The sequence below is a fragment of the Saimiri boliviensis genome, chromosome 7 (genome assembly GCF_048565385.1).
Source record: "Saimiri boliviensis isolate mSaiBol1 chromosome 7, mSaiBol1.pri, whole genome shotgun sequence".
Taxonomy (NCBI): domain Eukaryota; kingdom Metazoa; phylum Chordata; class Mammalia; order Primates; family Cebidae; genus Saimiri; species Saimiri boliviensis.
The window spans coordinates 77,102,250-77,128,654 of NC_133455.1; the positions used below are offsets into that span (position 1 = coordinate 77,102,250).

The 26,405-nt window shown below is 43.3% G+C and overlaps 1 protein-coding gene and 1 non-coding gene across 4 annotated transcripts in view; one reads left to right on the forward strand and one right to left on the reverse strand.

Moving 5' to 3' along the window:
* Positions 1–26,405, reverse strand: part of PPM1H (protein phosphatase, Mg2+/Mn2+ dependent 1H) — a 307,365-nt gene that overhangs the window by 16,881 nt on the left and 264,079 nt on the right. For 2 of the 3 annotated variants that reach the window (XM_074402830.1, XM_003926516.4), the window contains exon 9: positions 24,657–24,808. In XM_074402830.1, coding sequence (XP_074258931.1) covers positions 24,657–24,808 — 152 coding nt within the window. Of the gene's footprint in view, positions 1–449; positions 13,044–24,656; positions 24,809–26,405 lie in introns of those variants that run through there. The other variant, XM_074402831.1, reaches the window with a different exon arrangement.
* LOC120365209 (small nucleolar RNA U13) lies at positions 2,738–2,841 on the forward strand. The gene has a single exon (XR_005580216.2). It is a non-coding gene; the product is annotated as a small nucleolar RNA U13 (small nucleolar RNA).

Consider the following 26,405-nt stretch of genomic DNA (forward strand, 5'->3'; position numbering starts at 1 on the left):
GTATAAACAAGTTTCAAATACACTTACAGTAAGAAAGAGCCAAGGCCATCTTTTCCCAAAATGCAAGAAACCTAACGTGAAATTACTGTTTACATGGTAGTGGGAGAAGGCACTAAATACTTTAAATAATGTCTTGCATTATTCTCTGCTCAGTTCTCTTTTGATGTTTTTGATTACATTGAGGGGAGTCTCAGTTTGCTGCTAGTGTATCTCAAAGAGCTGCTCAGGCTCAGAGCTTGCTATGGCGAATAGTATCTAGCTAAAAAAGTACATGGGAAAAATAACTTTTGTTTTCAATATATTTACTTTTAGAGCTATTTTTCTTTTGTGACAAAGAATAGTCATTTTCTATTTATGGTAGGAATAATCATTTAAAATGAGTTTAAAAAGCGAGTTGAAAAATATTAAAAATAATACACATGGCATAAGCATATGGCAGGAATGTGAAGTTTGTTTTTTTTTTTTTTTTTTTTTTTTTTGTAAATGACTGATAAGCCTTGGTGTGAGTGAGCTGCTTGTTACTGTCACCCTATCCTCTTGACCAGTGTAAGTTCAGCAAGGGATCACTCAGGAATTTGAAAATAAGATTGCTCATTGAGATTTAAACTGTAAGTCTAAGGAGAAAGAATGACACTGTAAGGTGATGGAAAGTATTAACATCTAGGAGAAAGACTAACTTGGGAGGTGATTTGGGTGGGTATAGGCCTGCGTTAGCCCTGAGGCATAAAAAGTGAGATAAAACATTGACAGGTGTCTATCCAAATACTGACCAGAGCAGAGGGAGTCATTGCTGACAGCCTTCAAAGGAACCTAGTTCCACTGGCAGAGCCATTATTTACTGTGGGATGGACTACTCTCTTAGCCTATACCATTAAGCGTTATGATTCAGCTTTATTCTGATTTCACGTTCACCAGAGAACCTCCTGATTATGATCTGCCTCCCTGCGTAGGCCTGCCTACGGTAAAGAATGAGCTAGTCATTTGTACTTTAAGAATATCCATCAGTTATATTTCTCTGTGTAAATGCCAAGTGGCATTTTGGTTTACAGATCAATCTTGTGAGCTTGGCTAAGGTGAGACCAACTCTGATAATGAATCTTTTTCTGTATCTTGATTAAATCTGTTTCTGAACCTGAAAAACTAAGAGCTGGACTGGTAAATCATGAAGATAATAACTGGCACCTTATAAGGCCTCTTAGAAGCCAGCCTGTGGGCCTTTTACAAGGAAGCACCCTGATACTGCTAGTGACCTTTCCCTACTTGGAATGTCTCAGTCTTGCCTTCAGAACTGTGAGCTATAGAATTCAGAACCCTAGAAGGCTCTCCATTTCTTTTGCTAAAGTTCACAGACTTTCATGTTGAGACCTGCATCATCGTTACATTATTTAAGAACAAGTGCTTTAGCAAATGATCCCAGGATTGTGAAGGTTCCAAGTTGTACAGTCTTTGAGGATCAAGTCTTTTTTTGGGGGGGGAGGGATGAAGTCTCACTCTGTCACCATGCTGGAGTGCAGTGGTGCGATCTTGGTTCCCTGCTACCTCCACCTCCCAGGTTCAAGAGATTCTCCTGCCTCAGCCTCCCAAGTAGTTGGGACTACAGGCATGCACTACCATGCCTGGCTAATTTTTATATTTTTAGTAGAGACAAGGTTTCACCATGTTGGCCAGGATGGTCTCGATCTCTTGACCTTGTGACCCACCCACCTTAGCCTCCCAAAGTGCTGGGATTATAGTCATGAGCCACCACGCCTGGCCTGAGGATCAAGCCTATTTGTACAGCCCAGATAGCAGACAGAAGGGTAACATACACTATAGCAGAAAGGATATTATAGTCAATACAAAATAAATACTTCGCCTCCTAGAGGATGGGGCAGTAGGTAAATATTTTTTCTGTCTGTATTGAATTATCATCTTTGAGGCAGAAATCGTTGTTATTCTTGAGGGATGATGCAACCAGGTTGTCCTGAGGTTCTCCTCCTCTTGAGATTAGGAAATACACAAAAGCCTCCAAAGAGGTCTTTGGCTAAAGAGCCAATTAAATATCTCAAAATCCACATACTACAGCTCATATACTGTAGTCAGAAAAGCCTCTCAGCTGCTTACCCCATGTATGACTCTGTTCTCACACTGTAATATAGAACCACCTGAGACTGGGTAATTCATAAGCAAAAGAAGTTTAATTGTCTCACAGTTCTGCATGGCTGGGGAAGCCTTAGGAAACTTACAATCATGCCTGATGGTGAAGGCAAAGCAAGGCACGTCTTACTTACATGGTAGCAGGAGACAGTGAGTGAAGAGGGGAAATGCCACACTTTTAAACCATTGGATCTTGTAAAAACTCACTCACTCACTCACTGTCACAAGATACCACAGCATGGAGGAAATCCGTCCCCATGATCCACTCACCTCCCACCAGGTCCCTCCCCTGACACGTGGGGATTACAATTCAACCTGTTTTGGGTGAGGACACAGAGTCAAACCATATCACCCCAGTGTACTCTTAGTTTCATATTAAATTGTGTTTCTCAGACATAAACACATAAACCCAGCAATACCAGAGTGATGTTTATTATCCTAGTGATTGACCAGTCTGCACCTGAGTTTTTTAGGTTCAGAAACCTGGCTCAGTTGATCTGCCATTCAGGCATGAACACACCTTAATCTGGCTATGAGCTGACTAGACATAGAAAGTTATGGTAAGCTATGAGATAATATGCCTGACAACAAAAGATACTCAATCCTTTTGTAGTTTATAAGCCCGATGTTTGAGTTTTCCCACTCACATGTGAGATGTGCCTCCTTCAAACCTTGTTACCATGTCAGCATATTACCCATGAGATATAGCAAAAAAAAAAAAAAAAAAGATACTCAAAGATGTCCAAAACTCAAAATACAACTCCTATGGCTATTTTAAGCTCCAAACAGGCCTCAACAGGTCCTGCAGTCATAAAGAACTGGCTTTATTAGAGTCACGGAAGATGAACAAGAGACCATCCTGATGCTGCTATTACTAATGACTTTGCATATTTTTTGAATGGCCAAAATTAGCTTGGTATTTTAAAAAATGCAAGCATTAGGTCACCTAGAAAAGATGGCTACCCAGGAAACTCATTTCCCTGAGGGCTGTAGATAATTAAGGTTTTATTCTTCAATATGGTTTCTGCCTATTCAGGATAACTTCCTTTAAGATTGCTTCTCTCTTCGCCATCCACTTCGTTTTCCCTTAGGTGCTGAACTTCCTGAGGGAAAAATCCACTCTTTCCTTCTCAATTTGTACTTCCCATTTTCTTCCTGTTACCACAAGGCCCAACTTGCTAGTAATCTGTCCTCTTAAAGCTTGATCCAAGGGTGGCTTCTCAATACTTACTCTGCTGAACCCTTTGTATTCAGCACAAATACTGCTGACTATTTTATCCATAAAATCTCTGTTCTTTTTGAATTCTCCCTTCTTTGTGGGGCTTCCATGCCGTAACCCTCTGCATGTTCTCCCGTGACCGGCCTTCCGTGACACACAGCACAAGTCCTTGACTCTGATGCTCCTTCTTAATTTCCTTTGCAGGCCCGAAGGCTTAGGAAGAACTCAATGAACATTAATTTCTTTTTACTTCCAAAGTGGAACATCCCCAGCTATCATCCTTAGTTAACGGTATTCTAGTCTCTTAGGCAAGAAATCATAGTGTTCTTCAGTGACACTTTTGCAACCTGATATTGTTCAATTATAAAATCCACGGGGCAGGGTAGGACGTCTAAACTTTGCATTATTATTATTATTATTTAGAGACAGGGCCTAACTCTGTCATCCAGGCTGGAGTGCAGTGGCGTCATCATAGCTCACTGTAACCTCCAAGTCTTGGGCTCAAGTGATCCTCTCACCTCAGCCTCCCAAGTGGCTAGAACTAACGCACATTCCACCATGCCCCACTAATAAACTTTGCATTATTTGAAGTGTATTTTATCAGTAGCAGATGGCTAATTAACACAAAATTTATAGTCATTAACCTGAGAATTATATTTATTACAAAAACTAATACATCTGAACCTGTATTTTGCAAACATACATACATATACACATATGAAAACTTATTTTGTGTTTTCAATTTTTTACATGCTTCTTTCCTTCTTTCCTGTTTTCTGTTACAAGGAGAGCTTTAATACTCACCTCCCCCAACTGGTTTGGAAGTGTTATTTCTATTCTTTTATCAGTTATGCTTAAGTTTTGTTTTGTTTTGTTTTTCCTTTGTGTGGAGAACGGGGTCTTGCTATATTGCCCAGGCAGGTCTCAAACTCCTGGGCTTAAGCTATCCTCCCGCTTCTGCCTCCCTGAGAGCTGGGATTATAGGCATGAGCCACAGTGGCCGGCATACTTAAGTTTTTAATATATAAGTTAATCAATATTTCTGTCCTCCTCAGAAGACAAAAGAAAAAAGAAAAACTAAAAGGACCTTAGAATGCCTTCTTTTATCTTCCATGCTACTGCCTATTTTAATTCACCTTTTTTTCAGCCTGTCTTAATCTTTATCATTTACAATCTCCATAAATAAACCAACATACTAACTTGTTTTATTTCAACCTATTCCTGCTTCTGGATTTAATTTCCTTCTATTGAAGTACATTTTTCTGTTGGGTTTTTTTTTTGTTTTTTTGTTTTTGAGATAGAGGTCTCACTCTATTGCCCAAGCTGGAGTACAGTGGCATGACCTTGGCTCACTGCAACCTCTGCCACCCAGGTTCAAGCAATTCTCCTACCTCAGCCTCCCGAGTAGCTGGGAATACAGGCTCCTGCCACCATGTCTGGCCAATTTTTGTATTTTTAGTAGAGATGGGGTTTCACCATCTTGGCGAGGCTGGTCTTGAACTTCTGACCTTGTGATCCACCCACCCTAGCCTCTCAAAGTGCTGGGATTACAGGCGTGAGTCACCATGCCCGGCCTTGAAGTACGTTTTTAGTAATTTTTTTAAACAATGGTCCATGAGTGATAAGCTCACCTAGTGTTTGGATTAAGAAAATCTTTATTTTTACCTTTAATTTTGGCTGATAGCTTTATTGTTATGGAATTCTAGATTGTCTGTTATTTTCTCTCAGCAGTTTGGAGACATTATTCTGCTTCTTTTACTCTTTTTGAGGAGAAGTCTGTCTTTTATCATTCCTTTATAGGTAAATGACTTTTGCAATTGATAGCTTTTCAAGTTTTTGTTTTTCTGTGGCTAATATGAAGTACTACTAAGACATAACAAAAAGGACCTTTTTATTTATCTTGCTAAGAAATTAGATTTACTCCTTCAAACTGAAAACCTCTCAGCCAGCAAGTTTTTGAATATTGCCTCTCCTCTATTTTGTATTCTCCATAAACTCTCATTAGATTTTCTGATTTTACCTTGCAGATTTCAACTTCTCTGTGATATTACTAACTCCCTCTTTAGCAGTTTACTAGCCATTTAATGAATTTCTTTCTTATACTTTAAGATCTGGGGTACATGTGTAGAACGTGCAGTTTTTTACATAGTATACACATGCCATGGTGGTTGTCTGAATCCATCACCCGGTCATCTACATTAGGTATTTCTCCTAATGCTATCCCTCCCCTACCCAACACCCCTCGGCAGACCTCAGTGTGTGATGTTCCCCTCCCTGTGTCTATGTGTACTCATTGTTCAACTCCCACTTATGAGTGATAACATGCCTTGTTTGGCTTTCTGTTCCTGTGTTAGTTTGCTGAGAATGACGGTTTCCAGCTTCATCCATGTCCCTGCCAAGGACATGAACTCATCCTTTTTCACGGCTGCATAGTATTCCATGGTATATATGTGCCACATTTTCTTTATTCAGTCTATCATTATGGGTATCCAAGTCTTTGCTATTGTAAACTGTGCCGCAATAAACATACATGTGCATGCGTCTTTTTTTTTTTTTTTTTTTTTTGAGGCAGAGCCTTGCTCTATGGCCCAGGCTGGAGTGCAGTGGCGTGATCTGGGCTCACTGCACCCTCCCCTTTTTGGGTTCTCCTGCCTCAGCAGCCTCAGTAGCTAGGATTACAGACACGCACCACCATGCCCAGCTAATTTTTTGGTAATTTTTTTTAATAGAGTTGGGGTTTCACCATGTTGGCCATGCTGGTCTTGAACTTCTGACCTTGTGATCTGCCCGCCTTGGCCTCCCAAAGTGCTGGGATTACAGGTGTGAGCCACCATGCCCAGCTGCATGTGTCTTTATAGAATGATTTATAATCCTTGGGGTATATACCCAGTAATGGGATTGCTGGGTCAAGTGGTATTTCTAGTTCTAGATCCTTGAGGAATTGCCACACTGTCTTACACAATGGCTGAACTAATTTACGCTCCCACCATCAGTGTAAAAGTGATCCTATTTCTCCACATCCTCTCCAGTGTCTGTTGTTTCCTGACTTTTTAATGATAGACATTCTAATTGGTGTGAGATGGTATCTCACTGCGGGTTTGATTTGCATTTGTCTAATGACCAGTGATGATTTTTTTTTTCATATGTTTGTTGGCTGCATAATGCCTCACTTTGAGAAGTGTCTGTTCATATCCTTTGCCCAGTTCCTGATGGTTTTTTTTTTCCTGTAAATTTGTTTAAGTTCTTTGTGGATTCTTGATATTAGCCCTTTGTCTGTCAGATGCGTAGATTGCAAAAATTTTCTCCTATTCTGTAGGTTACCTGTTCACTCTGATAATTTCTTTTGCTGTGCAGAAACTCTTAAGTTTAATTAGATCCCATTTGTCTATTTTGGCTTTTGTTGCCATTGCTTTTGGTGTTTTAGTCATGACATCTTTGCCCATGCCTATGTCCTGAATGGTTTTACCTAGGTTTCACCTACATTTAAATCTTCAATCTATCTTGAGTTAATTTTTGTATAGGGTGTAAGGAAGGGATCTAGTTTCAGCTTTCTGCATATGGCTAGCTAGTTTTCCAAACAATATTTATTAAATAGGGAATACTTTCTCCATTGCTTGTTTTTGTCAGGTTTTTCTAAGATCAGCTGGTTGTAGGGGTGTGGTATTATTTCTGAGGCCTCTGTTCTGTTCTATTGGTCTATATGTCTGTTTTGGTAGCAGAACCACGCTGTTTTGATTTCTGTAGCCTTGTAGTATAGTATAGTTTGAAGTCAGATAGCATGATGCCTCCAGCTTTTTGTTTTGTTTTGTTTTGTTTTTGCTTAGAATTGTCTTGACTGGCCAGGCGCAGTGGCTCAAGCCTGTAATCCCAACACTTTGGGAGGCCGAGGCGGGTGGATCACGAGGTCAAGAGATCAAGGCCATCCTGGTCAACATAGTGAAACCCTGTCTCTACTAAAAATACAAAAAATTAGCTGGGCATGGTGGCGCGTGCCTGTAATCCCAGCTACTCAGGAAGCTGAGGCAGGAGAATTGCCTGAACCCAGGAGGCGGAGGTTCCAGTGAGCCGAGATCGCGCCATTGCACTCCAGCCTGGGTAAAGAGAGTGAAACTCTGTCTCAAAAAAAAAAAAAAAAAAGGGCCAGGTGCAGTGGCTCACGCCTGTAATCCCAGCACTTTGGGAGGCCGAGGCGGGTGGATCATGAGGTCAAGAGATCGAGACAATCCTGGTCAACATGGTGAAACCCCGTCTCTACTAAAGATACAAAAAAATTAGCTGGGCATGTTGGTGCGTGCCTGTAATCCCAGCTACCCAGGAGGCTGAGGCAGGAGAATTGCCTGAACCCAGGAGGCGGAGGTTGTGGTGAGCTGAGATTGTGCCATTGCACTCCAGCCTGGGTAACAAGAGCGAGACTCCATGTCAAAAAAAAAAAAAAGAATTGTCTTGGCTATGCAGGCTTCTTCTTTTTTTTTTTACGTTTCATATAAAATTTAAGGTATTTTTTTCCAATTCTGTGAAGAAAGTCAATGGTAGCTTAATGGAGTTAGCATTCAATCTATAGATTACTTTGGGTAGTATGGCCATTTTCATGATACTGATTCTTCCTAACCATGAGCATGGAATGTTTTTCCACTTGTTTGTGTCCTCTCTTATTTCTTTGAGCACTGGTTTGTAGTTCTTGAAGAGTTTCTTTACATCCCTTGTTAGTTTTAATCCTAGGTATTTAACTCTCTTTGTAGCAATTGTGAATGGGAGTTCAGTCATGATTTGGTTCTCTGTCTGTTATTGGTGTATAGGAATGCTTATGATTTTTGCACATTGATTTTGTAGCCTGAGACTTTGCTGAAGTTGTGTATCAACCTAAGGAGATTTTGGGTTGAGGTGATGGGGTCTTCTAAATATACAATCATGTTGTCTGCAAAGAGACAATTTGACTTCTTTTCCTAACTGAATAGCCTTTATTTTTTTTCTTGTCTGATTGCCCTGGCCAGAACTTCCAATACTATGTTGAACAGAAATGGTGAGAGAGGGCATCCTTGTCTTGCGCCAGATTTCAAAGAGAATTCTTCCAGTTTTTGCCCAGTCAGTATGGTATTGGCTGTGGGTTTGTCATAAATAGCTCTTATGATTTTGAGATACGTTCCATCAATACCTAGTATTGAGAGTTTTTAGCATGAAGGGCTGTTGAGTTTTGTTGAAGGCCATCTCTGCATCTGTTGGGATAATGAGGTCAAGAGATCGAGACAATCCTGGTCAACATGGTGTGTTTGGTTGTGTTTATGTGATTAATTACATTTATCAATTTATGTGATGAATTACATTATGGATCCCAGGGATGAAGCTGATCTGATCATGATGGATAAACTTTTTGATGTGCTGTTGGATTCAGTTTGCCAGTATTTTATTAAGGATTTTCGCATCAATGTTCATCAGGGATTCTGGCCTAAAATTTTCTTTTTTAGTTGTGTTTGCCAGGTTTTGGTAGCAGGATGATGTTGGCCTCATATAATGAGTTAGGGAGGATTCCCTTTTTTTCTATTGTTTGAAATAGTTTCAGAAGGAATGGTACCAGCACCTCTTTGTACCTCTCGTAGAATTCATCTATGAAACCATCTGGTTCTAGACTTCTTTTGGTTGGTAGGCTATTAAATTGCTGCCTCAATTTCAGAACTTATTGGTCTATTCTGGGATTCACATTCTTCCTGATTTAGCCTTGGGAGGGTGTAAGTATTCAGGAATTTATCCATTTCTTCTAGATTTTCTGGTTTATGTGCATAGAGATGTTTATAGTATTCTCTGATGGTAGTTTGTATTTCTGTGGGATCAGTGGTGATATCACCTTTATCACTTTTTATTGCATTTATTTGATACTTTTCTCTTTTCTTCTTTATTAGTCTGGCTAGTGGTCTATTTTGCTGATCTTTAAAAAAAACAAAAACAAAAAAAACCCAGCTCCCGGATTCATTGATTTTTCAAGGGTTTTTGGTGTGTCCATCTCCTTCAGTTCTGCTCTGAACTTAGTTATTTCTTGTCTTCTGCTGGCTTTTGAATTTGTTCTTGCTTGTCTAGTTCTTTTAATTGTGACGTTAGGGTGTTGATTCTAGATCTTTCCTGCTTTCTCCTGTGGGCATTTAGTGCTATAAATTTCCCTCTACTCACTGCTTTAAATGTATTTCAGAGATTCTGGTATGTTGTGTCTTCATTCTCATTGGTTTCAAAGACCATCTATATTTCTGCCTTCATTTTGTTATTTACCCAGGATTCATTCAGGAGCAGGTTGTTCAATTTCCATGCAGTTGTGTGGTTTTGAGTGAGTTTCTTCATCTTGAGTTCTAATTTGATTGCATTGTGGTCTGAGAGACTGTTTGTTATGATTTGCATTCATTTGCATTTGCTGAGGAGTGTTTTATTTATCAATTATGTGGTGGTCAATTTTAGAATAAGTGTGATGTGCTGAATCCGTGGATTTGGGGTGGAAAATTCTGTAGCTGTCTATTAGGTCTGCTTGGTCCAGAGCTAAGTTCAAGTCCTGGATATCCTTGTTAATTTTCTGTCTTGTTGATCTAATATTGACAGTGGGGTGCTAAGACTCCTACACAATAATAGTGGGAGACTAGGTCTCTTTGTAGGTCTCTAAGAACTTGCTTTGTTTTTGTTTTTGTTTTTTTTGAGACGGAGTTTCGCTCTTGTTACCCAGGCTGGAGTGCAATGGCGCGATCTCGGCTCACTGCAACCTCCGCCTCCTGGGTTCAGGCAATTCTCCTGTCTCAGCCTCCTGAGTAGCTGGGATTACAGGCTCGCGCCACCACGCCCAGCTAATTTTTTGTATTTTTAGTAGAGATGGGGTTTCACCATGTTGACCAGGATGGTCTCGATCTCTCGACCTTGTGATCCACCCGCCTCGGCCTCCCAAAGTGCTGGGATTACAGGCTTGAGCCACCGCGCCCGGCCAAGAACTTGCTTTGTGAGTCCGGGTGCTCATGCTTATAATCCTAGCACTCTGGGAGGTCAAGGCGGGTGGATCACTTGGGCCCAGGAGTTAGAATCCAGCCTAGGCAATATGGTGAACCTTATCTCTACCAAAAAATACAAAAATTAGCTAGGCACGTGCCTGTAGTCCCAGCTGCTCAGGAGGCTGGCCCTCCAAGGAGCTGTGCTAGCAAGTTAGCTGTGCACTGCAATCTGGGTGACAGGGCAAGACTCTTTCTCAAAAACAGACAGACAGACAGAAAAAGAAAACACCTGAAGCTGGTGATCAGCAGCTTCCTGATAATGTTTCAAGACGGGCAAGTAGGCTCAAGCACGCAGACTGGGAGGCAAATGGAGAAGTTTAACTGTCACATGACCTTCCTCTAGAAACACTTGCCAGATAAGGGAAAAAAAAATGAGCATGCGCATGACTTCAGTAAGCACTCTGCGGACGAAGCCCCTCCCAAGTGCTAGCAGGCCACTTTGCATGCAGACAGCCCACCCGAAGGGAAGAACTGGGGGAGAAGAAAGACCCCAGAACCATGCCAATGTATAAAATCCCAAGTCAAGGGCCGGAGGAGGCACTTGGATCTCTCACGTCGACTGCTTGGTCCTCTTCCAAGCGCACTTAACTTCCTTTCGTTCCTGCTCTAAAACTTGCTGCAGTCTCTCACTCTGCTGTTTGTCCCTGGGCTGAATTCTTTCCACCAGGGCAGCAAGAACTGAGTTGCTGCAGACCTGTATGGATTCACTGCTGCTACCCATGTGAGGTTTGACTTCCCACTTCTCCTGTGGGGTAAACCTACCCACCCATTTCCTCCTCCTCGTAAAACCTCAGTCTTGTCAGGCATCTGCCCTCATCCATGTACCCATGTGCTTCAGGGTAAGGACAACCCCACACTGAGGGAGAAGTTTAGGGAAGATTCCCTAGGGCCTCTTCTTCCTACCCCCTTCCCAGGAGCTCGGATTCCTTCACATGGCTTCTCTCTGCCGGCTTTTCCAATGCATGTCTATGCCTTCTTGACCAAGAGCCATGTGCACCGACAACTGAAGGGGACTCGTTAGATACTGCACTCGATAGATGACAGTGCAAATGAACTCAGGACCAGGTTCCTGACATTCCTTCCATGCTACAGAAGACCCAGCATTGCAGTGAAGCTCTGTACCAGCGTTTGGGGAAGGTGAGGTCACTGGCAAGAGCTTTCCTCATAGATCCATCAATTCATCACAAATCCGGGGACCTAGCTCTTGGGAGAAGGCTTTTTTCTTTCTTTTTTTTTTTTTTCTTGAGATGGAGTTTCGCTCTTGTTACCCAGGCTGGAGTGTAATGGCGCGATCTCGGCTCACCGCAACCTCCGCCTCCTGGGTTCAGGCAATTCTCCTGCCTCAGCCCCCTGAGTAGCTGGGATTACAGGCACGTGCCACCATGCCCAGCTAATTTTTTGTATTTTTAGTAGAGACGGGGTTTCACCACGTTGACCAGGATGGTCTCGATCTCTTGACCTTGTGATCCACCCACCTCGGCCTCCCAAAGTGCTGGGATTACAGGCGTGAGCCACCGCGCCCGGCCAGGGAGAAGGCTTTTTGTGTCAGTCCCCACACTGGCCAGGCTGGTGGCCATTTCAGGGCTCATTTGCATCCATCTTCAGTGCCATCTTGCCACATCAAATGCATGAAATCCTTTGCAAGGCTGTTTTAAGTCAAGGCTGGGGCAAGAACAAACGACTTTCTCTGAAGGGAGAGAACTGCTTCTCCTGCTCCCATTTTATTCTCCAATTTCTACCTTACAGCAGGGCTCCCTGGGTTGGTAAGAGGGAAAGAAAGTGCTTAAGGTGGCACTAAAACAGGAAGGTTTTATTGGTTTTGTTACTGAGGCTGAACACAGGGGCGTTTATGTGCCGTCAAAGGAGAAGTGCAGAAAGTGGTGGGAGAAAATTTGAGTCAAAACACTGTATAAGCGCAAAATAGCCAAGAGCGCAGCCAAGAAGAACACGGCACAGCTGAAGACAGCAAATGGGAAGTGGAATCTGTTACACACCAACCGGGGCTGTGTGGCAGCCGTGGCCCGGCACTTCGAGAAGCTGAGTGTGGGGCAGTCCTAGTGCCATTACTGAATGCTAGGCCAGGCTGCATTTTGAGAACTGTGGAGGGGTTTGAAATGCCCACTCCTAACAAAGAATCTCCCCAGGAGACATGTTTTGAATTTTGAGAACATTTTTCTTCTCTAGCCGAAGCTTTCAATATTGATCAGCAAAGCTCTGCTGAAAGCAATGGCTGCTGGGCAGGGATCAGACTTGGCAAACTTCACAGGGCTTGGGCTCCGAGGGGGGAGGAGCAGAGAAAGAACAGCAGGGAAGGCGTGGAAAACAAAAAGGAAGAGGGGCAGAGGAGCGATGGGAAGGCCAAAGCTCTTTTCATAACCACTGACTCTTAAAGTCAGGCGGAAGGAGGCTGTAAATCCTCGATTGTCCTCTTGTCCTTGCAGATTCTGTGGCAGTCATTAGTTCTTTTCCCTCCCCGTGGACCAGAAAAAGGGCTCAGGGTGTCAGTGTGGCTTGCCCAGGTTCCAATCCTGACTTTCCCACCATCCACATGGGTGGCTCTGGAAAAAGTCCTTAGCCTCTTTGAGGCCCTCTTTCCTTACTTGAATAATAATAGTGCAGACCTCCAAGGCTTCTGTAGCAGCTGTGATCTTTCCATATAGCATGCAGCTCGGTGCCTGGCACACAATCAGAGGTCAATAAATGTTAGTTACCATGTTCCTCATTAGACATTAAATGCCTTTCTCCTCCCCAGGAGTTTTGTCTTAAGTCATCTACCTCTTATAGTCTGTTTCTGAATCTGCAGCGTCTGAATCTGCACAAGAGTGTCAAAAATTAGTCAGTTTCAGGCTGTAGGCTATCACTATACCTTAAAGTCCTTAATAGTTCTTGTTGGGTGGGAACTTCAATTTGCCATTTGGATGGTACGGACAGGGTCTTATAAGAGGGTGAGTAGTGGCAGGAACTGGGGAATTAATGGCTCGCAAATATTTGCATATAAAAGGCAGCCTCCATCTGCTGACACCGGCAGTAATCCAGTGTGATGGGAACAGGAGGAGGAGTCCTCTTTGCATTCTGAGCAGGCCTCAGAAATTTAAGAGGTAGAAAAGCTCTCCCAGCTTTGGAATGTTGGCAGGGGTCTATGGCAGTGGTGACTGGGTGGGTGGAGGGTCAGGGGTGGCTTGGAGATGGCCTTTGTTGTGCCCAGAACTAAGCAATTCATCCTGGGAGGAGGCACATGTCTCAGATTCACTGCTGGGAGCTAGTCCACAGATGCTCCTTGTGTAGCTCTGGAACCAAGTTCTGAAGCAGGTGAAACTGCTCATGCCAGCTTCTGTCCGCCATCAGGGTATGGGGACTCCATTCAGGCAGAATACCCTGGGACACCAGAATAATGATGACTGTTGTCTGCAGTGCTGTCACTGTGCTCATTGGGAGTTCGTGTGCTGCCAGCAGACACAAAGCCGCAGACTGGAGGGAGCTCCCCACCCCCAAGAGAGAGAAGCTCTGCCAGGCCTCATCCAGCTCTATGCACCCTGGCACCAGTTCCCTGGTTTCTTAGGTGGTAGGTTTTTATTTTAGTTCAAATTTCAATACGAGGGGGCATAATAGACTAGACTATTTCCTTCTCAATCCTCCCTGGCAAGCCCTGTAAAATACACTGAGGTGGCCACACAGCTCTGCCACAGCAACACAAACGCCTAAACAGGATGGGGCGACCAGCAGGCTGTGTGCTGGTAGGGGCTGCCGCAGCCAGGACCTCAGGCTGACTTCTCAATTCCCACGGATCTGAGTGTGCTAAACATTGCAAAAGAAAGAAAATTGCAGATTTTATCTAGTCTTCACACACCAGATCAAACACTCATGAATTTGTTCTTAAAACCCTACGTGATATGGTGAAAGGTAAGGGGAACCCTTCCTTTTTGCATTTAAGGGATAGTTTTTGAAAACCATATGGCATCCTAGAAATTAGTTCAGCCAACTCATGGAAAGGTTTCATAAAAAGAACCTTTGTATTTTCCCAAAATAAATTTCATATTATCAGGGTAAATGCAAACTAGCATTTAATACTTGTAGCAATGCCTGCTGTCAGTGTTGGTATGTTATTATTAACTGTTCACTGACTGATTAATCTCTTCCTTCCAAGACACACAGCTATCTCAGCCAAGGAGAGTGTGGATGTGAAGAGTGACAAGTGTGGACATCAGGAAGGCTTGTCTCATTAGAGACATACTCTATGGGGTTTATGGTATACTGGTACTTACAGATTCAATTCCGCATAAAAATCCCCTCAATGGTTATGGCAGGGAGATGGAGGGCCACTAAGTCCAGGATACAAAAAGAATGAGGTGGGGCCAGACGTGGTGGCTCACACTTGCAATCCCAGCACTTTGGAAGGCCAAGGCAGAGGCAGGAGGACTGCTTGAGACCAGCCTGGGTAACATAGTGAAATTATTATTATTATTATTATTATTATTATTTTTTGAGATGGAGTTTCGCTCTTGTTACCCAGGCTGGAGTGCAATGGCGCGATCTCGGCTTACCGCAATCTCCGCCTCCTGGGTTCAGGCAATTCTCCTGCCTCAGCCTCCTGAGTAGCTGGGATTACAGGCACGTGCCACCATGCCCAGCTAATTTTTCATATTTTTAGTAGAGACAGGGTTTCACCATATTGACCAGGATGGTCTCCAACTCTTGACCTCGTGATCCACCCGCCTCGGCCTCCCAAAGTGCTGGGATTACAGGCTTGAGCCACCGCGCCCGGCCTACTATTTTTTTTTTTTTTAAGAAGTTTCCACAGACAAGGTTTGAGCAAATGAAGAACTAGGGCAAAGCTCTGCAGAGTTTTTGCCTGGGCACTGGGAATGTGAATCCATGTGCATTTCCAAATTAGGTTAGCTATTCCCTGGCCCCAGTTCCTCTTGGCTTTGCCCACTCCCTTCCCTTTCAGTAATATTAACAGTTTATTCCTTTCTGACAAAATGGTAAGCATCTTCTTTAAGCGTTTACATATTTGCCTCCATTTTGAATATTCTTACCAGGAGACCCCCACAGTGAACCTCCAGCCTTAGAGAGGGGACAGTCAATTGCAGATATTTTGCATCAGAAAACCCTTTTCAGGTTTGAGTGCCTCCTCCAAATCATGCAGGATCTTCAGGCCTTCAAAGAGAACCTTACTGGAATCACAAGGAACCAGAGGACTCTGCAGCCCAACCTCCATGAACCTGCAGCAGCCTCACTCCAGAATGTTAGCCCAATGCATCTCCTAGGAACGGTCATTTCGTGACCCCACAAGAGTCAGAGAACTGCCAGCTTCCCTACACTTCAGGGCAAACTCCAGTAAAAAGAAAAGAAAGAAATATTCTGGCGCATCCACAAAGCCGCCTTTTAATTTTCTGGTTCCTTTGTTGAGACAGTTCAAAAGAGCAAAAGGACTTAAGATACACCAGGGTCAGAAAGATCACATCGCTCATTTTTACTCCCATCTCTGCCTGAGAGGATGGCGTGAGGGTTAGAACACATTTTCATGCTAATCACCTCTTCCCTCGCAGTACATTCCGGAGGGGGGAGATGCTATTTTAAATTCCTTGCTGGGAAGGATGTCAACAGAGGAAGACAATGCTGGCAATTTGTTTAGAATGGCTGTCACTAGGAGGCAAAAGAAAAAGAGAAAAGAAGGAACCTACAGGCAACATAAACAGAAGCCCAACAATCAAACCGCGAAAGCCCCCAGTCCTGCCTGTCTCAAGCCTCATTCCCTGCCTTTTGCTGTCCTGCTTCCTTTCTAAAAACTGGGAGATAGATCCTGGTAAGACCAAGTACAACAGGCCTGCTCAGTACCGCAGATGCAGAAGCACCTTGTCTTCTCACTGGCTTTGCCCCATTCCCCTTCCCTCAGGCTTCCCACCCTGGGGAGTATAACTTTCCCTTCTCATTTTGTGTCCAACAATAGGCTGACTTCCTTTGGTCAGTTCCCTCAGGTTTGGACCCAGCAACTCTCCACTGAAAATTAAATAGGCAAACTTGTAGTCTTCGGTTACATACGGAGAGAGATGAACTCTCTGGCCAAGGAAGGGCTAATAGAGCCTCTGGAATTAGAGTAGGCCTCTTCTCATCACAGAGTTATGACTTGGCAACTTCCACACATATTTCCATTTGGCATGACAAGATTAGAACAGCTCCCAGCTGGGAGGGCACCGGCTCTTGGGACTGAGCTCTCTCTGTCCATGGGTCTCCCAAGGTGACATCCTAAACTGGGGTGTGAATGTGGTGCCCTCCTACCAAACTGCACACAGATATGTACAAAGATGTCAAACACATGGAACAGAACACGTCACATATTCCTAAATTATGAGTTTGATAACAGAAACAGAAAAAAGAATCCCAAAATTTGTATAAACTACGAAAGACCCAGAATAGTCAAAGCAAACCCGAATAAAAAGGACAAAGCTGGAGACATCACATTACCTGCCTTTAAAATGAACAAAGCTGGAGACATCACATTATCTTACTTTATAATATACTACAAAGCTCTATTAACCAAAATAGCATGGTACTGGCATAAAAACAGACACATAGACCAATGGGACAGAATAAAGAACCTGGAAATAAACCCATGCATTTACAGCCAACTCATGTTCAACAAAGGTACCATGAACATACACTGGGGAAAGGACAGTCTCTTCAGTAAATGGTGCTGGGAAAACTGGATATCCACACGCAGAAAAAAGAAACCAGACCTCTATCTCACCATATAAAAAAAAATCAAGTAAAAATGAATTAAAGACTTAAATATAAGACCTGAAACTATGAAACTACTAGAAGAAAACACTAGAGAAATGCTTTAAGACATTGATCTGAGCAAAGGTTTCTTGGCTAAGACCTAAATGATGAGTCTGCGGCTGGGCACGGTGGCTTACGTTTATAATCACAGCACTTTGGGAGGCTTAGGTGGGCGGATCTCGAGGTCAGGAATTCGAGACCAGTCTGGCTCAACATAGTGAAACCCTGTCTCTACTAAAAGGACAAAAATTAGCTGGGCATGGTGGGGAGCGCCTGTAATCCCAGCTATTTGGGAGAGTGAGGCAGGAGAATCTTTTGAACCTGGGAGGCAGAGGTTGCAGTGAACTGAGATTGTGCCACTGGACTCCAGCTTGGGTGACAGAGTGAGATTTCGTCTCAAAGAAGAGAAAGAAAACCTTGACTCTTCAGTTCTCTTTTTTATTTTTTGAGACGGAGTTGCTCTGTCGCCCAGGCTGGAGTGCAGTGGTACCATCTCGGCTCACTGCAACCTCCACCTCCTGCTTCAAGAGATTCTCGTGCCTCAGCCTCTTTAATAGCTGGGATTATAGGCACAACCATGCCCGGCTAATTTTTGTATTTTTAGTATTGAAGGGGTTTCTCCATATTGGCCAGGCTGGTCTTGAACTTTTGGCCTCAAGTGATCTGCCTGCCTCGATCTCCCAAAGTGCTGGAATTACAGGTGTAAGCCACTGCACCCAGGTCAGTTCTGTCTTTTAAAACATATTTTTTTTTCTTATTTTTAGAGAGGAAGTCTTGCTATGTTGTCCAGGCTGGTCATGAACTGAAGCTTAAGCCATCTTCCTGCCTCAGTGTCGAGAGTCACTCAGATTACAGGCACGCACCATCCCACCTGTCTCCACAACATAACTGTCTAATCTGCAGCCTGATAGTCCATTTCTTGCCAATAAACTTGGTCCCCTCACAACTTTCCCTTTCATTCATTCATCTTCTGATACAGGATTCTTTCTATTGCTTTGGTTTGCCATCTTCCCTGAAAGGCATACTGAAATAATTTTTTCATTCCCATCCTGCGTGTTTGTTCCAAAGACATCCTTGTGAACGCTGCCTCCATAGGCAACAGTTCTCACGGACCCCAGGAGCCTGCTCCGACCTGGCACGTGCACACTGCACACAGGTTACCACTCCTTGGCATACAGATTTGTCACCCTGGAGAAAGACAGGCTGGTAAGCAAGACTAAGCCAGCTTAGACACAGAAAAAAAGTGCTGAGTGCCTTTTAATGCGTAACTGGCAGCTGGCTTTGCAAAGCTTTATAAAAATAATCATAGAGAAAAATCAACATGAGAATGTTGCTAACAACTGGGATACATAACACAAAACCTGAAAGGAGAAAAACACATTCAAATTCAAATAAAAGAATAGTTATAGTGCCATCAATTCCTCCACACCTGAGCTCAATTACATCAGACAATTCTAGGAGGAGACAGCTGGTCTACCTTCACATGTTTCCTGACTTTCTGTTGTGAAATATAGGAGACATAACAATAACAACAAACTCGTCTAATTAGTGCTTATTATGTATCAGGCACTTCACCTAATAATATATATGTATGAAGTTAATACTACTGGAATCTCCATTTTACACATGAAGAAGCAAAGTCAGAAGAGATAAGAAATTTTCCAAAGGTCAAAAGGCTAGAAGGGGAAGAGCCAAAATTCAACTCAGTAAGTCTAACTATAGATTACAGGCTCTTAACCCCTAGACTACCCTGCCTGTCATATTTCACATGCAAACAGATGTATATACCATTTAAAGTTTAAAAATAACAGAAACAACAATATACCTGCCATCTACCTGAAGGAACAGAATATTACCACTAAATATCTTAGAAACCCAGTAGGCCTCAAGCATATATACCCCTAGGTACCTTCCTCTTCTCCTCTCAAAGTAACCATTATCTTGAATTTTGGGCTAGTTATCTTGGTGTGTGTTATAGTTTTAATGTCTATATCACTAAATAATATATTGGTAATTTTCACTTCATGTGAATAGAATCATATGTATTCCTCTATGGCTTATTGAACTCAATATTATGTTTTTGAGATTCTTCCCAATTAATGAGCACAGCTTTGGCTCACTTTTGGGGTGAGGGAGGTACTATAAATTATCCGATGTTTTGTTTACCCATCCCACCACTCGACGTGCAAGTTACTTAAAGTTTCTGTAATAAAAACAATTCTGGGCAGGGCATGGTGGCTCATGCCTGTATTGGGAGGCCGAGGCAGGTAGATCACCTGAGGTCAGGTGTTTGAGGCCAGCCTGGCCAACATGGTGAAACTCCATCTCTACTAAAAATACAAAAATTAGCCAGGCATGGTGTTATGTGCCTGTAATCCCAGCTACTGAGGAAGCTGAGGCAGGAGAATCACTTAAACCCACGAGTCGGAGGTTGCAGTGAGCCGGGATTGCACCGCTGTACTCCAGCCTGGGTGACACAGTGAGGATCCATTTCAAGAAAAACCAAAAAAAAAAAAAAAACAACCCAAATCTGTGTATATCTTCTTGCATGACTGATGGTGCAAGAGTTCTTCCAGGGAAGTTGGGTCTCGAATTTTAGCAGCATCAGAATTACCTGGATGGTGTGTTACAACACAAATGATTGGTCCTCCCATGGAAGTTTTGTTTGACTGATCTTGGGTGGGGCCTGAAAATCTGCAATTTTCTCTTTTAAAAAATTTTATGAAAAATATATGTAAGTAGAGACAGGATCTTGCTACGTTGTCCAGGTTCATCTGGAACTCCCAGGCTCAAGTGATCCTCCTGCTTCAGCCTCCCCAAGTGTTAGGCTTACAGGTGAGACCCACCATGCCCAGCCAAAATTTGCATTTTTAACAAGTTTTCAGGTGCTGCTGATGCCATGTAGCTCAAAGGATCATGCTTTTCAAAACCACCACTGGCCTACAGACCTAAGAGTGGAACTGTTGGGTTCCATAAAAACACCATTGGCATTTTGGTTATGATTGTACTGATTCTATGGCTCAGTTCAGGTAGACAGCTCCACTCCTTAGAGCCTTTAAGTTTTAAGAATTCTTTTGTGTACGTTTATGCAAAGAATATAGGCCAGACTATCCAAGTAACACAAGTCGGCCCTTAGAACCTCTGAGAAATACCTTTTTCTGTGGTTAAAGGTCTCTTTCTTTTCCTCTTTTTTTGTTGTCAGAAGTCAGGATCTTGTGGCCAGAGATTCCCTGTGACACAGGGGGAATGCTTTGGATAAAGTTAGCTCAAGGCATGGAGGAATAATAGTCATTTCTGGGAGGTCAGAGGTGAGTGGAGTCTCATGTATGCTTAGTTCATTAAATTAGAAAAAAAAAGGCTAAAAATTCAGCCTTTACAGTTTGGATATGTATTATTATTCGGGCCCAGGTACTTTCTAATTTTCATTATAATTTCTTCCTTTGACTGATAAGTTGTTTAGAAATTTGGTTTTTATTCCGTTTGAGTTTCCTTTTCTTTTTTTTTTTTTTGAGACGGAGTTTCGCTCTTGTTACCCAGGCTGGAGTGCAATGGCGCGATCTCGGCTCACCGCAACCTCCGCCTCCTGGGTTCAGGCAATTCTCCTGCCTCAGCCTCCTGAGTAGCTGGGATTACAGGCACGTGCCATCATGCCCAGCTAATTTTTTGTATTTTTAGTAGAGATGGGGTTTCACCATGTTGACCAGGATGGTCTCGATCTCTCGACCTCGTGATCCACCCGCCTCGGCCTCCCAAAGTGCTGGGATTACAAGCTTGAGCCACCGCGCCCGGCCTAGAGTTTCCTTTTCTTTACTAAATTAGAAGGTACTCTTTTTATTATTTTTTTCTTGGCTATTTAAACTTGCTTACTTAAAGCCTAAAGTTAAACACCATTAATGTCTTAAAAGAACCACAGCATATGTTAGCTAACACTCCGCCCTTGACAATTTGTATGCTATTTTTGTGCAATATTTTAGTTCTACCATTTTTAACCTCACACATTAGACATTCTTGTTTTACGTAGTCAATGTATATTTAAATATACCCACGTTTACTAATGTCTTAGCTTAATAATCCATTTTACTGGCCGGGCGCGGTGGCTCACGCCTGTAATCCCAGCATTTTGGGAGGCCGAGGCGGGTGAATCACAAGGTCAAGAGATCGAGACCATCCTGGTCAATATGGTGAAACCCCGTCCCCACTAAAAATACAAAAATTAGCTGGGCATGGTGGTGCACGCCTGTAGTCCCAGCTACTAGGGAGGAGAATTGCTTGAACCCAGGAGGTGGAGGTTGCGGTGAGCCGAGATCGCGCCATTGCACTCCAGCCTGGGTAACAAGAGCAAAACTCCGTCTCAAAAAAAAAAAATAATAATAATCCATTTTGCTTCTCAGATATTTCCTCTGGGATCATTTCCTTTTCTTATCTGAGCACATCCTATAGAAATTTCTTCAGAAGAGGTTAGTTAGCAGTAATATCAGTTGTTGTTTTGCCTGAAAATTTATTTCATGCTTATCATTGATAGTTTTACTACATCTAAAATTTCTAGATTGACAGTTATTTTTTTCTTAGCTAACTGAAGATATAATCCCACCATTGGCACCGTTTGCTTTTGAAAGTTGGCTGTCAGTCTAAACGTCTTTTTTTTTTTTTTTTTTTGACAGAGTCTTGTTCTCTCACACAGCCTGGAGTGCAGTGGTGTGATCTTGGCTCACTGCAACCTCCGCCTCCCGGGTTCAAGGGATTCTCCTGTCTCAGCCTCCTGACTAGCTGGGACTACAGGCACACACCACCACACCCGGCTAATTTTTGTATTTTTAGTAAAGATAGGGTTTCACCATATTGGTCAGGCTGGTCTTGAACTCCTAACCTCAAGTGATCCACCCACCTTGGCATCCCAAAGTGCTGGGATTACAGGCTTGTAATCCTGTTCTTCAGTCTCTTTCTCTTTTCTTTTGAGACAAAGTCTTACTCTGTCACCCAGGCTAGAGTGCAGTGGTGTGATCTTGACTTACTGCAACTTCTGTCTCCTGGGTTCAAGCAGTTCTCCTGCCTCCCTCTTGAGTAGCTGGAACTACACACATGCACCACCATGCCAGGCTAATTTTTGGTATTTTTAGTAGAGATGGAGGTTTCACCATGTTGGCTAGGCCTGTCTTGAACTCCTGATCTCTGGTTATCTGCCTGCCTTAACCTCCCAAAGTGCTGGGATTACAGGCATGAGCCACCACATTTGGCTGTTCTTCAGTTTCACTATTTTATTTCTTCTTCCAGAGATTTGTAGGGCTTTCTGAGTCTTATGTTTACTATTGTCAAAAAATTCCAGAATTTTTTTTTTTTTTTTGAGACGGAGTTTCACCCTTGTTACCCAGGCTGGAGTGCAATGGCGCGATCTCGGCTCACCGCAACCTCCGCCTCCTGGGCTCAGGCAATTCTCCTGCCTCAGCCTCCTGAGTAGCTGGGATTACAGGCACGTGCCACCATGCCCAGCTAATTTTTTGCACTTTTAGTAGAGACGGGGTTTCACCATGTTGACCAGGATGGTCTCGATCTCTCAACCTCATGATCCACCCGCCTCGGCCTCCCAAAGTGCTGGGATTACAGGCTTGAGCCACCGCGCCCGGCTCCAGAATTTTTAAAAGAAGATGACTTTCCATCTTCTATAGTTTATCCTTTTGGAATTCTATTAGAGCATCTTAGGCCATCTTTTTAGTCTCTTAACCTTATTTCACATTTTCTTTTCTCTTTGTCTAAGCCATATAATGGATTATTAGATCAATTTTCTAGTATACCAGTGTTCTCTTCAACTCTAGTTCTAATATGTTTAAGTCAGTAAATTTTTAATTCCTGTTTTTATATTTTTCATCTCTAGAATTCCATTTTGTTTAGTCTTTTTTTGTGAGATGGAGTCTTGCACTGTCACTCAGGTTGGAGTGCAGTGGCGTGATCTCGGCTCACCGCAACCTCTGCCTCTCGGGTTCAAGCAATTCTCCTGCCTCAGCCTCCCAAGTAGCTGGGACTACAGGCATGTCCCACCATGCCCAGCTAATTTTTTGTGTTTTTAGTAGAGATGGGGTTTCACTGTGTTGGCCAGGATGGTCTCGATCTCCCGATGTCGTGATCCACCTGCCTCGGCCCCCCAAAGTACTGGGATTACAGGTGTGAGCCACCACGCCCGGCCGTTTAGTCAACCTCTGCCTCCCAGGCTCAAGCAATCCTCCTACTTCAGCCTCCCAAGTAGTTAGAACTACAAACATGCACCACCATGCTCAGCAAATTTTTGTAAAGACAGGATTTCACCATCTTGCCCACGCTTATCTTGAACTCCTGTGCTCAAGTGATACTCCTGCCTTAGTCTCCCAAAGTGCTGACCCACCATGCTTGGCTCAAAAGAAAGTTTCAGAAGCATGTAAAAATATATATATTTTTGTTAGCTTTTCTTTGTTTGTGGTTTGAGACCGAGCTTTGCTCTGTCACCCAGGCTGGAGTGCAGTGGTATGATCTTGGTTGATCACTGCAACCTCTCCCTCCTGGGTTTAAACAATTCTCATGCCTCTGCCTCTCAAGTAGCTGAGACTATAGGCACCTATCACCATGCCCAGCTAAAAATAATTATATTTTTGACTGCTAAATCCAATAAAGAAGTATTTGTAGGTTCAGTTCTGATGTCTCTGTTATTCCTGCCGGCTTTTACTCATGGTGGCTTGTGTTCTAGTTAAAGCTGCCTTTCTTGAGAGGTGGTTTCTGTTTATTTCTGAGAGTCTTCTAAGGATGTTTAGGTTATTTACACTGCCACTAGACTGTAAGAAATACTTAGGTCTTTCTCTCCTTACCAAATATTTCTCAAAAGAAACAATTCTCCAACAGATGACTATCAATGGTGGGGTGCATTTGCCATCAATCTCATTAACAGGATCAAAAATTGGATTATTTCTACTTTAGAGGATATGAAGTAAAAACGTGAGAAAGATATGCTGCTGATATGCCTAAACACTCAAATTTATTACCAATGGTATCTAGGTTCAACTTAAACAGGATTTTACTTGGCAGAGAAAGTACCTTTTTTTTTTTTTTGAGACAGAGTCTTGCTCTGTCACCCAGACTTGAGTGCAGTGGCACGATCTTAGCTTACTGTAACCTCTGCTTCCTGGGTTCAGGCGATTCATCTGCCTCTGCCTCCCAAGGAACTGGGATTACAGGTGCCCACTAACACACCTGGTTAATTTCTGTACTTTTAGTAGAGATGGGGTTTCACCATATTGGCTAGGCTGGTCTTGAACTCCTGACCTCAGATAATCAGCCCACCCGGACCTCCCAAAGTGGTGAGCCACCACGCCCAGCCAGAAAGTACCTCTTATAAGAAAGGTAATCCCTTCTGCAGTTTGGTTACTGTACCATCCATATCAGCCTCTAAGTCAAGAATTATGAAAATTACATGATTATTAATTATTTCAGGCATGTCATGCAAGAATGCTTGAGGAACAGCCCTACAATTGTAGAAATGCACAAACCTGTGAGGATCATCTGGATCACAGTTAGGAAGAAACTGAGTGATTGCTTCAGCTACTTCTTCATTTGATAAAACGTCCCAGAGTCCATCAGTGGCCAGGATGAGCACATCATCTGCTCCATGCTCGTATTTTGAAAGATCGTAGATTCTTACCTGAAAAAACAGGAAAACTACAACTTAAGAAATTGGAAGCATATTATTCTCCTAACAAATCGACTTCTGATTACCCTTCCCTTTTCTTGCCCAGCCTAGTGGTTTTCAGATATGCACTGTAGGGTACTTGATTATACAGCGAGCTTTGTGGCCAGGGACAGTCTCCCTTGGACGTTTGCTATATAGACGCATGGGGCCTAATACACAAGTGTGAATGAGCCCAATAGGCAGGCTTAGTAATTGACAGAGAAGAAATTAATTGAAAATGTAATGCCTGAGGTACAGTCAGAATGACGATTTACAAGTGGATTTTGTGCTAGCCAGAAGATCAGCAATGGGTTTGTTTGCCGTCTTCCTTTGTGCATTCACTCAGCAAACATTAAGGGCCTACCCTGTGCCAAGTGCTATACATGCAAAGTTAAATATCTGATTTTTCTGCTTCAGAGGAGCTCTCAGTCTGTGGGAGAGATAAAGCCAATTCAGGATTCTTAGTAGTTGCTCTACATGTATTTGTTTAGGAGTAAAGAGATAATTCGATTTAACGCACTCATTTGAAACCTTTCTTGCATTACCTGCTCTGAGGCCCAAGGAGCCAACTCCTCTCATGTAAGGGTGAGGCTCTGACACCATCTTCAGGTTTGAGGAACCTCAGCTGAGGCTCACAGAGGACACATGCTCACGCTGAACCTCCAAAATATGTCTTTGTCTTGACAAACTTTAAGTCCTTGCTCATGGCTAGGACCTTGAATGACTTGGATCCTTCAACACCCACCTAAGTGCTTGAAAGAGAATGAGGCAGTCTAGGCAAAACTCCTAAGAATAAAAATCAAGCCTCACTTGGGCTAGGCCACAATTCTATGTCCTTCTTCCAGGTGGGTGGGGAGGGGTAGGGAGGCGTGGAGAGGGGCTTGAGGTTTTACTACTGTTCCCTCCTCATTTGGCAGAATCAACCCTACCTACACCGCCTCATGAACTGAGAACACAAGCAAGTCAATGTAATCAGTCTCCTTTAGCCCTTCTCATGACTCTATTTTCTTTTTAATTGAGACGAGGTCTCTCACTCTGTCGCCCAGGCTGCAGTGCAGTGGCACGATCTTGGATCACTACAACCTCCCGGGTTCAAGCAATTCTCTCACCTCAACCTCCAAAGTAGCTGGTGTTACAGGCACATGCCACTATGCCCAGCTAATTTTTGTGTTTTTAGTAGAGATGGGGTTTCGCCATGTTGGCCAGGCTGGTCTGGAACCCCTGGCCTCAAGTGATCCACCCTCCTGAGCCTCCCAAAGTGCTGGGAGTATAGGTGTAAGCCACCATGGCCAACCTATTGCTCTATTTACTAAAAGCAAGGCTGAGTGAAAGTGTCAGGGCACGTGACCCATGGCACAGCCATTTTTACGTCACCTCAGATCTAGAGACAATCATACCACCTCAGCCTAGAGCTAAGTATGTTTAGCTCTCTTAAAGCCAAGCAACCTTTGTTTTAGAAAGGTTTGCCCAGGCTAGGGATGCCCTGCCATGGGGCAGTCCTGTGGGCTGACAGCCTTCCCAGCAGCAGAACACAACAAAATGCCTACCCACAGCGCCCTGGGTGAATGAG